The sequence below is a fragment of the Scomber japonicus genome, chromosome 23, assembly GCF_027409825.1.
Source record: "Scomber japonicus isolate fScoJap1 chromosome 23, fScoJap1.pri, whole genome shotgun sequence".
In the NCBI taxonomy this organism is placed as follows: Eukaryota; Metazoa; Chordata; class Actinopteri; order Scombriformes; family Scombridae; genus Scomber; species Scomber japonicus.
The window spans coordinates 10554315-10567293 of NC_070600.1; the positions used below are offsets into that span (position 1 = coordinate 10554315).

A 12979-nucleotide genomic window follows, 5' to 3' on the forward strand; every position below is an offset into this window, starting at 1 on the left:
ATTTAAATGAAATACCCCTTTCACTCAAAAATGTGTTTTTCTTCTTGTTTTTTTTCTTGGAAAGCTTGAGCTTCACTGTGCCGAAGGGTGTGTGTGCAGAATTTGACACCAAAAGGGTGTTCTCACATTCATCTACTGAAAATGGAAAGTTTCTCTGAGCTCACAGAAAATCTGAGTTTAAGTTGCACTAAGCCTTAATGATGAATGAGTCATAGACATTGATCACTTTAGCAGAACAAGGTAATTGAACTTTTTAATGGAAAGAATAAAAGCAACCAGTAAATATTGTGTCTATTTCAACCCAGCACATGTACATACCAGTGAGTTGTAATACAGTTTTGATTCTGAGGTGAAGCGAGCACTTCTGCCTCCCTTCACAACTCATGACTGTAGATAGGCTGACGTTGTGGAAGACGGAAAATGCGTTAAGATCTGCAGAAGGGTTCTGACATGGAGGAGGGAAGAATTCTACAGAAGACAGAAAAAAAACAAGTGCATATATATTTCCAGTATATACACTGACAAATATTAATAGATGCAAGAGCATGCAATCGAATAGAAAAAACACTGCTGACTAACAAAACAACTGTTGGAGTGTTTTGCTTGCTTTGCCAGTAAGGTAATACTGATAGAGTGCATTGGAAGTCACTGGGTAGTTTATGTGCTTCCATGGAAAGCAGTAGTCATAACCAAATTAGGAATCAATTGTACAGTACAAACATGCCCCTAGTGAAAACATGTATTCTTTTTTCTTCCACTATTGTTTATTGAGAGGAAGAAAACACAGTATGCACAGCTTCATGTTCTTCAAATACACATTACAGGTGTATTCTGCTCAGCTTAAATATCAGAATTTGAATTTGAGGCCCACATACAGTACCTGCCACAGTTTTATTAATAAGAATCAGGCATTTCTTTTCATGGCATATCAGGTAGTTAGGTAAGTAAAGTTTCTGATTCCTCATAATAGGTGGGGCACCCTGCTTTTATTAACACTTACTGTTCATATACTGACTCATAATTCGTCATCAGTCATTAATACATATTTGATTAATATTTCTGCTTGATTAATCTTGTGAGTAAAAACATTCACAATCACATTTTCTTTTTAAATAAACACCGGTCAAACTTGTACATTTGAATATATAAAAATGTGTATCAGCTGAACAAAAGAAGATGCATTATATTTCCAATTTGTGCACTGTGGGTCACATTTAGGAAAAGTCCTGCTAAAATAAAAGTGTATAGGGTGCTGCTCTTAAATGTAGCAAAAGGGTCAAATTTGACCATGAACAGTATGTAAGGGTTAAGAAGTGTTAATATATTGTAACAGATGGTTTTGGTGTCACATCACAGTTTTAAAAGTGGTTTTATAGACTTTTACAGTGAATTGCACAACATAAAGACACAATGTAATATTGTCTCTCAGCACACACAGTACTGGTTGAATCTTTGTCAAAGTCATGTCAGGTGTGCATGTATGAGTACAGATGTGGTGTAGCAGTAATATTGGGCTATACTCACCATCTGGCTTGGTCGTGCAGCCGAGGCCCTGCAAGAAGAGGAGAAAAAGAGTCTGTGAATCTTTTATAGTAGGAATGGCTCCATTAATAAAGTTAAAGAAAAGACCAAAGGTAACATCAGGACAGGGGATTCCCCGACAATAAGGAGCACTTTATATCCTCATTGCTCCTTCATGTGAAACCCAACCAGTTTTGTTTTTGTGCTGAAGGTTGTTTAAGTCTGGGCTTTTTAAGCTGTGTTATGCTTTGTGCTTCGGAAATGAATGTCAAGCTGATAGACCAAAACAACACTTGACACGTGCAAATAATGCAACAACGTGCATCACCAAGGTCGTCAAGCATTACTGTACTTGGCTGAATTCCAAATATATATTTGTTTATTCATAATCCAGGAAATGTACCCAACAAAAACTATGTCATTTATTTACAGTTTAAAAAAAAAATAAAAATCTCAAAAGAAATCCCAGTGGTATTTTGTTTTTGCAATATGTGTGCCATTTTAACTTTGTTCATGATTTAGTTATAAGATCTATCATTCTGTAATAGTAGACCTGTGTCAATACAGGATGTGAGTTCAACACAAAGTCAACACAGTTCACAGTTGTTTTTAAAAGATAGTTTCAGTTATCTAGAAGGAAAGGTTTTTGATTTTTCAGTTCTTTATCTTGTACTAATAATGAGAAAACATAGATGCAGCTAATTTCTTCAGAGTTTATAAGATCAGAGTCTGTTCACTGAGACAGAAGTAAACATAGTAAGAGTTTCCTATCCAGCCTCCACCCAAGCCTTAAGTCATGTATGTCATTTAAAAAAGACTAGACTGAAATAACAGTAGTAATAGAGGCCATCAGCAGTATGATTTAATACTGAAGACCTTATTTAGCAGTACAATGAATATCTGTGAGTATGTAGTGCTAATGTTAATGCTCTTGAGGATGCAGTTTTACCTGAGAACACTTGGTGCTACAACTCTTTATCCTCTCCAATCCCATGTTTTCTGCTGAGGCTCCATTCAAAAAACAGTGAGACATCATCATCAATGTAATGAAGAGGATCATTTTCACCAGCAAGTCACACTTCTTCTACTCCTCTCCTTTCTCCAGGTCCTCTAATCTGTAAGTTACTCTTGAGCTCTTTATATTCCTCCTCCTCCTCTTTTCTTTCCAGCAGGGCTGAGAGAGGTTCTGATGAAACTTGACTGGGAGACCACCTGGTATGATAGTAAGTCAGATGCTGAGGATTTTTTCTGGTTAATTTTGGTGATATCCAGCTGGGGAGTGATGGGGAAGACAAGCACACAGAGTGAAAGATGAGCTGCTGAAATGAGAGCATTTATATATATTCCCACTAGAGGCGGAGCCTCAGAGAGTATATCTATTACTGGTAGTGTGTGTGTGTGTGTGTGTGTGTGTGTGTGTGTGTGTGTGTGTGTGTGTGTGTGTGTGTGTGTGTGTGTGTGTGTGTGTGTGTTGTCAGTGGTGGTGGTGGTGGTGGGGGGGGGGGTACACAGAAATATGCATTTGGACTTTTCCCACTCCATTTCCAATAAGACTTTTACATAAGATTTTACATTTGTCACAGCAATGACCCACAATTTTGTGGAAGTGATATCCTAGCCTGCCACCCATGCGCACAAGTAAGTACAAGAACAGAATAAGTGGTACGTGTGAGTCTGCATTTACTGGAAAGAGACACACCAAACAGCAACTTTGTTTTGTTATTGCTGCAACTGCAGACAGAGACCCACTGGGTGGCATGTGGTCTTGGAGTCAAGTTAACCTTGCAACATCTTCTTCCAGGGAGCAGAGTAGGAACATTACAGGCAAAAGATATAATTGCTATTTTGTTAAGCATCAGCACAAAATAAAAATGTTGGAGGGGCTTTTAATGAACGTGTTACCCAAACTTTGGCTGGTGAGTCAACAAGAACACATTCTTTCACCCAGGGTATCTAACTGACATTTAACTCCCAAATGATGTACTGCTTTGAACTTCCTCCTGGCTTCATGTTACAGTACAACTGTATGCCCTAACATAGTCAACAGGGCTGTCATTTGGTCTGCTATCTGAAGGGAGGTGGATTATCCTTGACTGTGAAGACTTATATATTTTAGAAGTAATAATAGTATCTGGTCACTTAGGAGTGCTGCAAACAACTCTAAACACAACGCTGACGTATTAGCACCAATATAGTGAACTTGCAGTGGTCCAGTATTTATTGTCCTTTTAGCTGTGTTTTCTGATCTCTAAAAACTTCTGAGGGAAATAACTGGCCCCTAAGCAGCTAAATGCTACAATAGGTTCACTAGGTTTAGTCTGTCCACTTTTTTGTTAGCACAGAAGAGTTTTCAGAGCTTTCTCAACAACCTTCTTTGACTAAAAATGAAACTTTGATAGAGGTATATCATTATCTTATCTATCTTCCCTGCGAGTGAGTCGGGTGTCTCACACAGCAACTTTCTCACACCCGCTGTTTTATTGTGTTTATCTAGTCAGCACTAGTGGTTATTAGTGTTGGCCAAGTTACCCTTCATCTGGACATGTTAAATTTGAGTGACCACTTCCACATTACACATTTGATCTAATACTATTTTAAAAACATAAGATCATAAGATCAGCTGGCACTATCAAGGACAGAATGTGTTGTCACAGAGAGGACTTACCACAAAACCACTTAGAGGAATTTCAACACCTGAACTTCCTAGACATCCTTATGCTGGGAATGCCTTGAGGTAACACTTCCCCTTGTCCCCCAAGTACCAGAATAATCTCAGGTCATTTGATCGTATTGATAACTGTTAATCACTAAAGTGATATCTGGGTCAGCGCAGATAAACACATGTACTTAACTACTACAGTAATAGTATCAGTGATGGTTTATAATAAGGGACAGCACTTCTTTGAAATGTGGTGTTGCGCAATAACATCAAAGTCCAAAGCATACAAAAGTCGAGACAATGGGATGAGTGTAAGCTGACTGACACCAGGCTTGGGTTCAGCCCAAACAAAGCATGACCTGAAAGACAGACGTTCACTGTTAATTCACTGCATAAACACAAAATATTTCAAACTTAAAGAAAGAAAACAAATAGCCCAAACCATTTGAGCCTAATAAAAGGATGGCAATTATTCAGCTATGTTTTCATTGTTGATTCATCCTTATAATAGACACACATCTGACAGGTTAAACAGTTTGCATGTCTGCCACTTTTTCCCATAGACTTCTTGCATCAGTGAAAATGTGAGAACAGGTAACGTAATACTTTCATGAGCCATAAGCCTAAAGTGAAGATCAATTAAAGAGCCATCGACAGTCATTGGACCTGTTCACTGTAGTATTTCTTTACAGCTCTTATTTCACAGAAGATCACATGTAAGAAGGTTAAAGTATTTCCTGAACAAACTGTAAAAAATCATAAGTGTTGAGCATGTCCGTCCACTTTTGTGTAATGGCTCTATCTGCTGGGATTTAGCGTGTATTACAATATGTGCTTTTTTCAGTGGCATGGCAGGGTTTTTTATATGAGGTCATACATATTAGTGGGCTATTTGTAACTAGGTTTTAATTTAAGTTGAGCCATCAAGTCTGCAGTTACAGTATAACTTTAGGTAACCCATGAATTGTTTTAGAATCGAGGGTTCATTATTTTATAATAAGTCATCAAGCCTGCAGTTTTTAATGTAAGTCATTGAAAAGGTAATTCTTCAAGTGGAATAATCTATAATATTAAAGCAAGCCAAAAATAAAATAAGAATAACAACTGAAATTTTCCTGGAGATTAGTCTTGATTTATTTATGTTATTTGTCTATGTATAAGGGACAGTGCACATTTTAACTAAATCAATGTAAATGCATTGGGTTTGACTCAACAGCTTATTTGGATCTGTGGTCCTGACACAACTTAAAATTGATACATGAATAAAACACTTACTGTGCAAAGGTTTTAGGCACTTTAGATGTTTCCATTCTCTCCCATTATGCAGTATCATCAGGGAAGGGTCTGGTTGCTTTCATATTTATTTTGCAGCATAACTCTCCTCAGTGAGTGCTATGGCCCCCAGACAGACTGATCTCAACATAGTGGACAATAGCCAAATCAGTATGAGACAATGAGACAACTTGCCAAAACCATTGAAGAACTGTAGCAACCTTAAAAAATGTGTGCAGGGGTACTGAGGATAACTGCTGCTTCTATAAAAGCAAAGATATGAATATCCTCACTTTACCTTTAGTGCCCAAAACTTTTGCACATTGCATGCAGAATTACAAAATAAGAGGGAAAACTGTTGAAATATCACAACTCTTTGACCTCACAATCTTTCACAAACAACACAATCAGATACGTATAAAACAGCACAAACAAGTTAATCAATGAAAATGGGTCTATATTAACCCTATTTTAAGTTTGATTTGAAAGATTCTGCATTCAATTGACATATAAAACCTTCCATACTAAATAAATGATATATCTGAATGATATGACAGTGGTGATAATAATTGGTTTTGTTGAAGAGTCCCTTAAGCTCTTAAGTAGGCTAATTGTAAAATTAAAATTCCAGTTTGGGGTAAACTTTTAACGCAATAGTGGAGAGAGTCATTGTACAGTTTTGGGGAATCTAGATCAGTTTAAAAAAAGTCCGAAGTTAAAGACACACTATAATGCATTTACAATTTTTTATCAACAAATAATAAAGCCATTCCCAACATATTTTCCTCTCAGTAAAGTAGGTCTATGTGTCATTTAAAAGCGCTAAAAAAATGTAGGTGATTTCTCAAAACGTGATCACTATTCTACATTTTTGTCTTTACCATCAAACATAATTAAATTAAGTTTTTTTTCATAATAAAGTTATATAGGCTATGTGTGATATTTTTCTTACCGTTTATGTCCTCCACAGCTGCATGTCAATGACTGAAATGACTGAGACTGACGTTCCCTTTTCTCCTAGTGGTTTATCAAATGGAAACCGCCCCAGTCTGGTGGGGTTTGTTTTTTTTACATGAATACCAGATTGATTAGCTGGATATAAAACATATGAGTTGTGTCAACTGCCAGACAACTATCCAAATCTATTACACCTGCTGGGCGTAACTTCAGAAAGTTAAAGGGTCGTTTCAGACTTTTTTCATTTAAGAGAAGGCACAATAAGATTAGTGTAGGCTGCCGGACGTCTCAGGATTGACAACACTGAGTTTAGAGCGCTTATTCTAGATGAAAGTGATGACACTGCATAATGCCCCCAGTGGGTCTCTACAGCCTTTAACTGCTATAGGCCGGACTTACCTTTAACCTGCTGTCAGCCCTGATAAGCTGCTCATCCTACACTGAGAATTATCCATCTCTGCTCATCCTGCACTGTGAGAATTATCCATCACTCCTCATCTTGCACTGCAAAAAAAGTGAGCCTTGAATATTTTTTAAACATTTTTTTTGCGTAAATTTGCTTAAATCTGTTATAAATATAGTTACGTCCAATAAAGTTACGTGCATGTTTCAGAAAAGGTGACAAAAGCATTTATTGGATAATTATTTCAAGCATTACTCCTGTAGACTCCTTTTAGACGAGTGAGATGAAAAACATAATGGGAAGGATTTAAATAGAAAAAACGAAAAATGATATCTCATATGACTGGATGTTTAATATATTCTGTCTTTTCATTGTTTAAAAGTTGAATTGCTAACTAGATCTGGAGACCATGCGTAGAGCGAACACTTTTTGCAGTGTGCGTCCACGGATGCGTCACATGACCCGTTAATCGCCCGTGTATTTCCGCTTTCCCGACGGCCGATCTGTTATCAATGACTCTCCATGGGGATGTGCTGGATTTTACCTAAAGCATCATTGCTTGTTTTCGTCATCCTCCCCTCCTGCTGCGGCCGCCGTATCCGCTGTGCATGAATGAAACCATAACCATCTGAGGGTCTCCTCCTCCACCTCCTCATCCTCATCCTCCTCCGCCCTCCTGTTCTCCATCGAGCCTGTCGTCGATCAGCGGGGCCGAGCTGGGGGGGAATCCGGGTAAAGGGAGCCGTGGCGCTACACACCGGCCGACGGACACCCCGCCGAGACGCGCCACCAACATGCTCACACGGGTCAAGTCCGCCGTGGCCGGGTTCATGGGTGGGATCATGGCCGGTGGCAGCTCCGCCGGAGGGGGAAACCCCGGCTCGGAGCTACCGCTGAAATTCCCATATATGAGACCCGAGTTCTTGGGACTCTCCCCGGATGAGATCGAGTGCTCGGCTGACCACATAGCCCGGCCCATCCTCATACTGAAGGAAACCAGGAGATTACCGTGGGCCACCGGATACGCTGAGTAAGTAACCTAGCAGCTCTCAAAGCGACTGCTGTGCCATCACAGTGGCATTACATGTGAAGCATCCGTGTTCAGTCTCACGGAGGCCCAAGCACTAGCAGGTGTTCATCACAACAGTTTATTTCAGTGATCTGCTCTTCCACAGCTTGACAGCTAAGGGCGTTACACCAGCACACTTATTGGGTCCCACTTGCATGAAAAGACTTGAAGCAAAAGCTGCACCTGTTGTGACCTACATCCAACCATCTCCAACATGGCTTTTGCATCCTCCCCTCCAATCTCTGATTCACATTCAAATTGCCTGGTTTGAAATGGCACTCACAGAACCTATGTTGGGTTTCATGTGTGAGAGGGTGATGCTCCTTCTACCAGCAGCATCTGATCATAAATGGTCTATAAATGGGCTCTATTTATGGCTAGCTGTGTCTCAGTCTGAGATGTCAACAGCTTCTAGATCCAGTTTAAAAAGATCCAAGCAGAACCACATGGTGTCATTATTATAATATAAGGAACCACGGCAACAGCACAACAATATTCTGGCTCTGCTTTCCTGAATAGTCTTTGACACTGGTTGCAGGTCTGAAAGTTTGCTGCTGTTTGTTAAAGGATAATGAAATGAAACATACTTAACTGTATGCATTTCATTGCAGGTCTGACAGTATCAACATAGCAAACAAACATCTGTGCTCTTGTGATCAGATCCACAAATCTGGTATAAAAATATACCGAAAATCCAGAACACAAGAGATACGCTATTCCACAAATAACTCATTTACAAGTGCAGTATAGCAGCTCTCCACACTGTGGTTGTCAAATCTGCCTTGTTGAGTGTGCAGAAAAGTGTATAAGAGAAAAGATAATAAGAGAAAATACAAGTGGAATGATGTAATCAGAATAGCACCGTTGGTGTATGTGGTGAATTAATTGCTATCTAGTTAGTTGACAAGCCTTACAGTGTACTAACTGTAACTGCATATACACACAGCATTGTACCATAACCCTAATGGTTTAGGCTGCATTTACGCCAAATCCGGCCAAGTGGCACTTTCCCACATGGTTGTGCGGAGGAGCGGGCGTGTCACTACATGAGCCATTTGTGTGACATCATGTTGTGAGCTATAGTAATGATAATAATAACCAGAATGTGAGACCTAAATTACAGTGGGTTCTAATCTGGTGGCTGGTGCACAATGTCAAATTAAGTGAGATGATACATAGATGAATCTTATCATCCCTCTCCATTGTGTTGTCTCCATTGTGCTGCCATGCTGATAGTAGCACAAGAAGAAATACTAACCAGAAATCCCAACTTGAAGCACAATATAGCTCCAAGCAAGTGCACAGCGATTACGGTCATTGTACTCCCTCCTGACAGGGTTGTACAGCTCTTTTATCACCAAGCACTTTCTTTTCCATCTCCATATTTGCTCGGTAAATAGTGGAATGCTACAATGCAGTAACAGTAAAGGTGAACATTTTGATTGATTGTTGATTGATTTTTTATTAATGTGTCATGCACCAGAAGTGCCCAGCCCAAATGGGTTTACAAGACACTGAAACAAACAAAGAAAAGAACAAATAATAACAAATGAAAACCAGATAACGAAATAACGGGCATTATAGCAACTAAACATATAAACCATCCTGACGCTTTTTCCAGGATCAGATACATATTTAGCCAACTTTCGAACCATGTTGAACAATGTTCATGTTCCCATGGGCGTCTCCGCTCTGAATGCCAATTTACGTGATCGGGCACTTCAGCATGATGTCATTTTGTGCTTTTGGCAAAAGTTGATTCTGGAGCATAAAGCGGGGAGTTTTTGGGGCCTTTTTCTGCCTTTTTGTCAAGCAAAAATCGCAGAGCATAGTGTAAGAACTGTGTCCTCGATTATTTCTTCTCCAGCATTGTACATGTTCATTGTGGTTTGACAATAACTCGAAAACAATACATGACAGACACATAATACCTACACCACAGCCGCCATCCCTCTAGACTGTACATGATATGAATATATTTTGGAATATCTTGCTTCTCTTGTTTATTATGCCGAGGAAACAATAATAAGCGACCCAAGTGTCTTTTTGTTATGCGATCACTTTATCTTTGCCTAACATTTTCTTGTAACAACAAATCATTATACTGTATTGTTCAAGTAGATATGGATAGGAACAGGATGTGAGTAATGTGTGTGTAGATACCATTATCTAAGTTAGTGGGGGAAATAAGTATTGAGGGCGTCAACATTGCTTTTGGTAAATATATTCCCAATGAGACTATTCACATGAAATTTTCACCAGACTCAAGACTCAAGAAGTCCACACACTTAAAGAAATACATCTTTAACCAATTTCAATTGCTTTGTGAATCATGAGACTGACAACTTGGTAATCAAAAAGCTTTTATAGCCCATCACACCCAGCTTATATACACACAGATGAGAGGTAGAATTACTTTACTTACAGATTTCAGCTGGTTCCTTGCCTGTCCTTTCCCCGTTCAATACTTTTTCGCCCTGTTTCATTCCACTTTATGACACATAACTTTATTATGGACTTTAATATCTTGACGTCTGTGGATTTCTTGAGTAAATACCAAAGTCTGATGAAAATTTCATGTTAATAGCCTCCTTGGAAGTATTTACTAAAATAAATGTTGACGCATTCAAGACTTATTTCCGCCACTTTAGCTGTCAAACTACATACTTGCTTTCTCTATTTTATCATGATTGTTTCCCTCTATTGCACAAAAGTTCAGTAATCTTGTGTAGAGTGCAATCAGTTCACAAGTCCAGTATGTTCTAGAGGAAGCACTGAGATTTTTCCACTCTTCTCCTCTTCCTGAGGTCATCAAGTCCCTGTTTGATTATATTGTTGCTGTAGATTGCAGTCTGTTATATTACCACAGCACATCTTGTTTTCCACAATTTTAAACAATACCTATAATTATCTCTATCAGCCCTGTATGTTTGGAAGCAATGAATCTCCCACAGTACGACACATGACAGATTTATAACACAAATTAAAATGTACACCAAGTACTTTCAGTTTTCCCAGACTTCATGAGCTCTATAACTGTCCATTTAAAAGTTGCTGCTGTGTCTCTCCATCACCAATTACATCATTGGGGATGTTCTTGTTGTGACAACCCCAAGATTTAACAGCTCTAACAGGAAGTCCTCCCAAAAATATCCTTTCCTTTCCAAATGGTATCTGACAGATTCTTATTATTTTTAGGGGTTTTTTAATCAGTTCTGTGCTTTCATTAAAAGTTAAGTTAAATTCCTTTAAGTAATGAATCCCCCATCTTTAAACCTGAAAAATGCACCAACAGTTCATGAAAAACATTATCATCTTCATCATACTTGTGTTTTTATGTTGGAAAATGACACATGTTTGTTGCCAGTTTTGCGCAAGATTTGCAGACTCCTGGTCTGGAAGGTTGTTCTCTCTGGATATTCTCACACTGGGTCATCATCATTATATCACTGAGAAAGTTAAGATTTTTGAAAATATTCCGAGGTCGAGATATTTCTCAATACGTATGTCTGCAAGCCCACTTTTCTTTCAGTCTCACGCTCACATACACACTCATGCACAGACACTCAGAGCATGCAGGAACTATCTCTGTGGGACCAGTGTGGTTAATGAGTACAGCTCCAATCAGCATTTATCTGTAATTAAAGCTTCCAGTGTTGTCATTACAGCAGTCACTTTGGCTCTCACCTCACACCTAGCCTCTTATAGCTAAAACAGGATAGCAGCTCTACAGATGGCAAACTCTGCACATACATTATTGTGTAAGGTGAAGCTCAAACATCCAACTGCAGGAACAAGAAGCCAAACACATTTGTGAGCTGAGGGGGTACTTAAACTTCTCATTTAACACAATCATCATGTCAGATGTTCCAATTTATCAAATTCTTTGTTTCATGACCGAATACTTGCAAAACTAATGACATTTCCTTCAGCCTCAGCTGCTTAATGCTCATTAGCAAATATTAGCTAACACACTAAACTAATTAGATGGCAAATTTGGTGATCATTATAGCTGATAAAATTCAGCATGTTAGCAAATTTGACCAAAGGCATCGTGCCTCCTCAAATATGAGTGTTTATAATATAATATATAACTCTGCATGCTACACACACTGACTTTAGCATCAGAGGTTTTCATTATAACCCACTTTAACATCAGTGTTAATTTGTTGTCCTTGGCTATTATTAGCAGAAATGCACCCTACAAAAACAGAATGGAAATAAGGACATTTTTACAAAGAGTCAAGAGCTAATTAGTATATGAATAATTTTACTCATGTACCTAAGTCAAACGTTAGCTACATGTTTGTGAGCTTTCTTTACTTAACATTAAATAAGCAGCATTGGTTAGCTAACGTTAGCTCTGAGTTAAATCCTTTAAGTTGACATTTTCTTGTTCAATATTGACATCAAATGAAATATTGTGTCAGTAAGCAACACTCTCTCTCAACATTCTCACTCCAAATCACATAATAAATTACACTTTTTTTACACACCAGGCACTCCTTTAGCATCATTTTTGCCAAGGTGTCCTGACCAAGCTATGCGATGAGTTAGGGGTGAGAACAAACTGTCAGTGTTATTCAGTTCTAGTCCTAGATAGTTACTGATAAGGGGACATATAAGCCAAAACAGATAATTACTGCTAACTGCTTGGTTTGTTGTTAAGAATAATGTGAAACTTTTCCCATGTTATTTTGCCAGTGTCATTATTTTTTCATTTACAGCCTCATAGAGCCACTAGCACAGTTGCTGACTTCAATTTAGTATCATTTCAGATAAAGATAAAGTTCAAAGTTCATGATCATTCGTAGTTTAGCCATTAAAAAGATGAGGGATTCAATAAATAGTTTGGGACTTAGTAGTATGAATAGGAAGGGATATATAACAAGGTGGAATTCCAGTAGCTGAAACAATCATTCTCTCCCAACTTGATCATCTACCAAAAGAAAGAAAATAAATTGAGGCTGAGACACGACGTCACCATTTGCATCATTTGGGACAAAGGATATGAGTTCATTCAAAGAACTTATTACAAAGGTTACACCACCCATACAAGCTGACATCATCCAGATATTAGAAAAATGTTTCTGAGTAG

At 38.5% G+C, this 12979-nt stretch overlaps 1 protein-coding gene across 1 annotated transcript in view; it reads left to right on the forward strand.

The window, feature by feature from the left end:
• Positions 1-7315: 7315 nt before the first annotated feature.
• The window catches only part of LOC128353194 (protein phosphatase 1H-like), a 30011-nt gene continuing 24347 nt past the window's right edge, over positions 7316-12979 (forward strand). Inside the window, exon 1 of the mRNA XM_053313868.1 lies at positions 7316-7842. Coding sequence (XP_053169843.1) covers positions 7607-7842 — 236 coding nt within the window. The 5' untranslated portion in view covers positions 7316-7606. The remainder of the gene's footprint in view (positions 7843-12979) is intronic.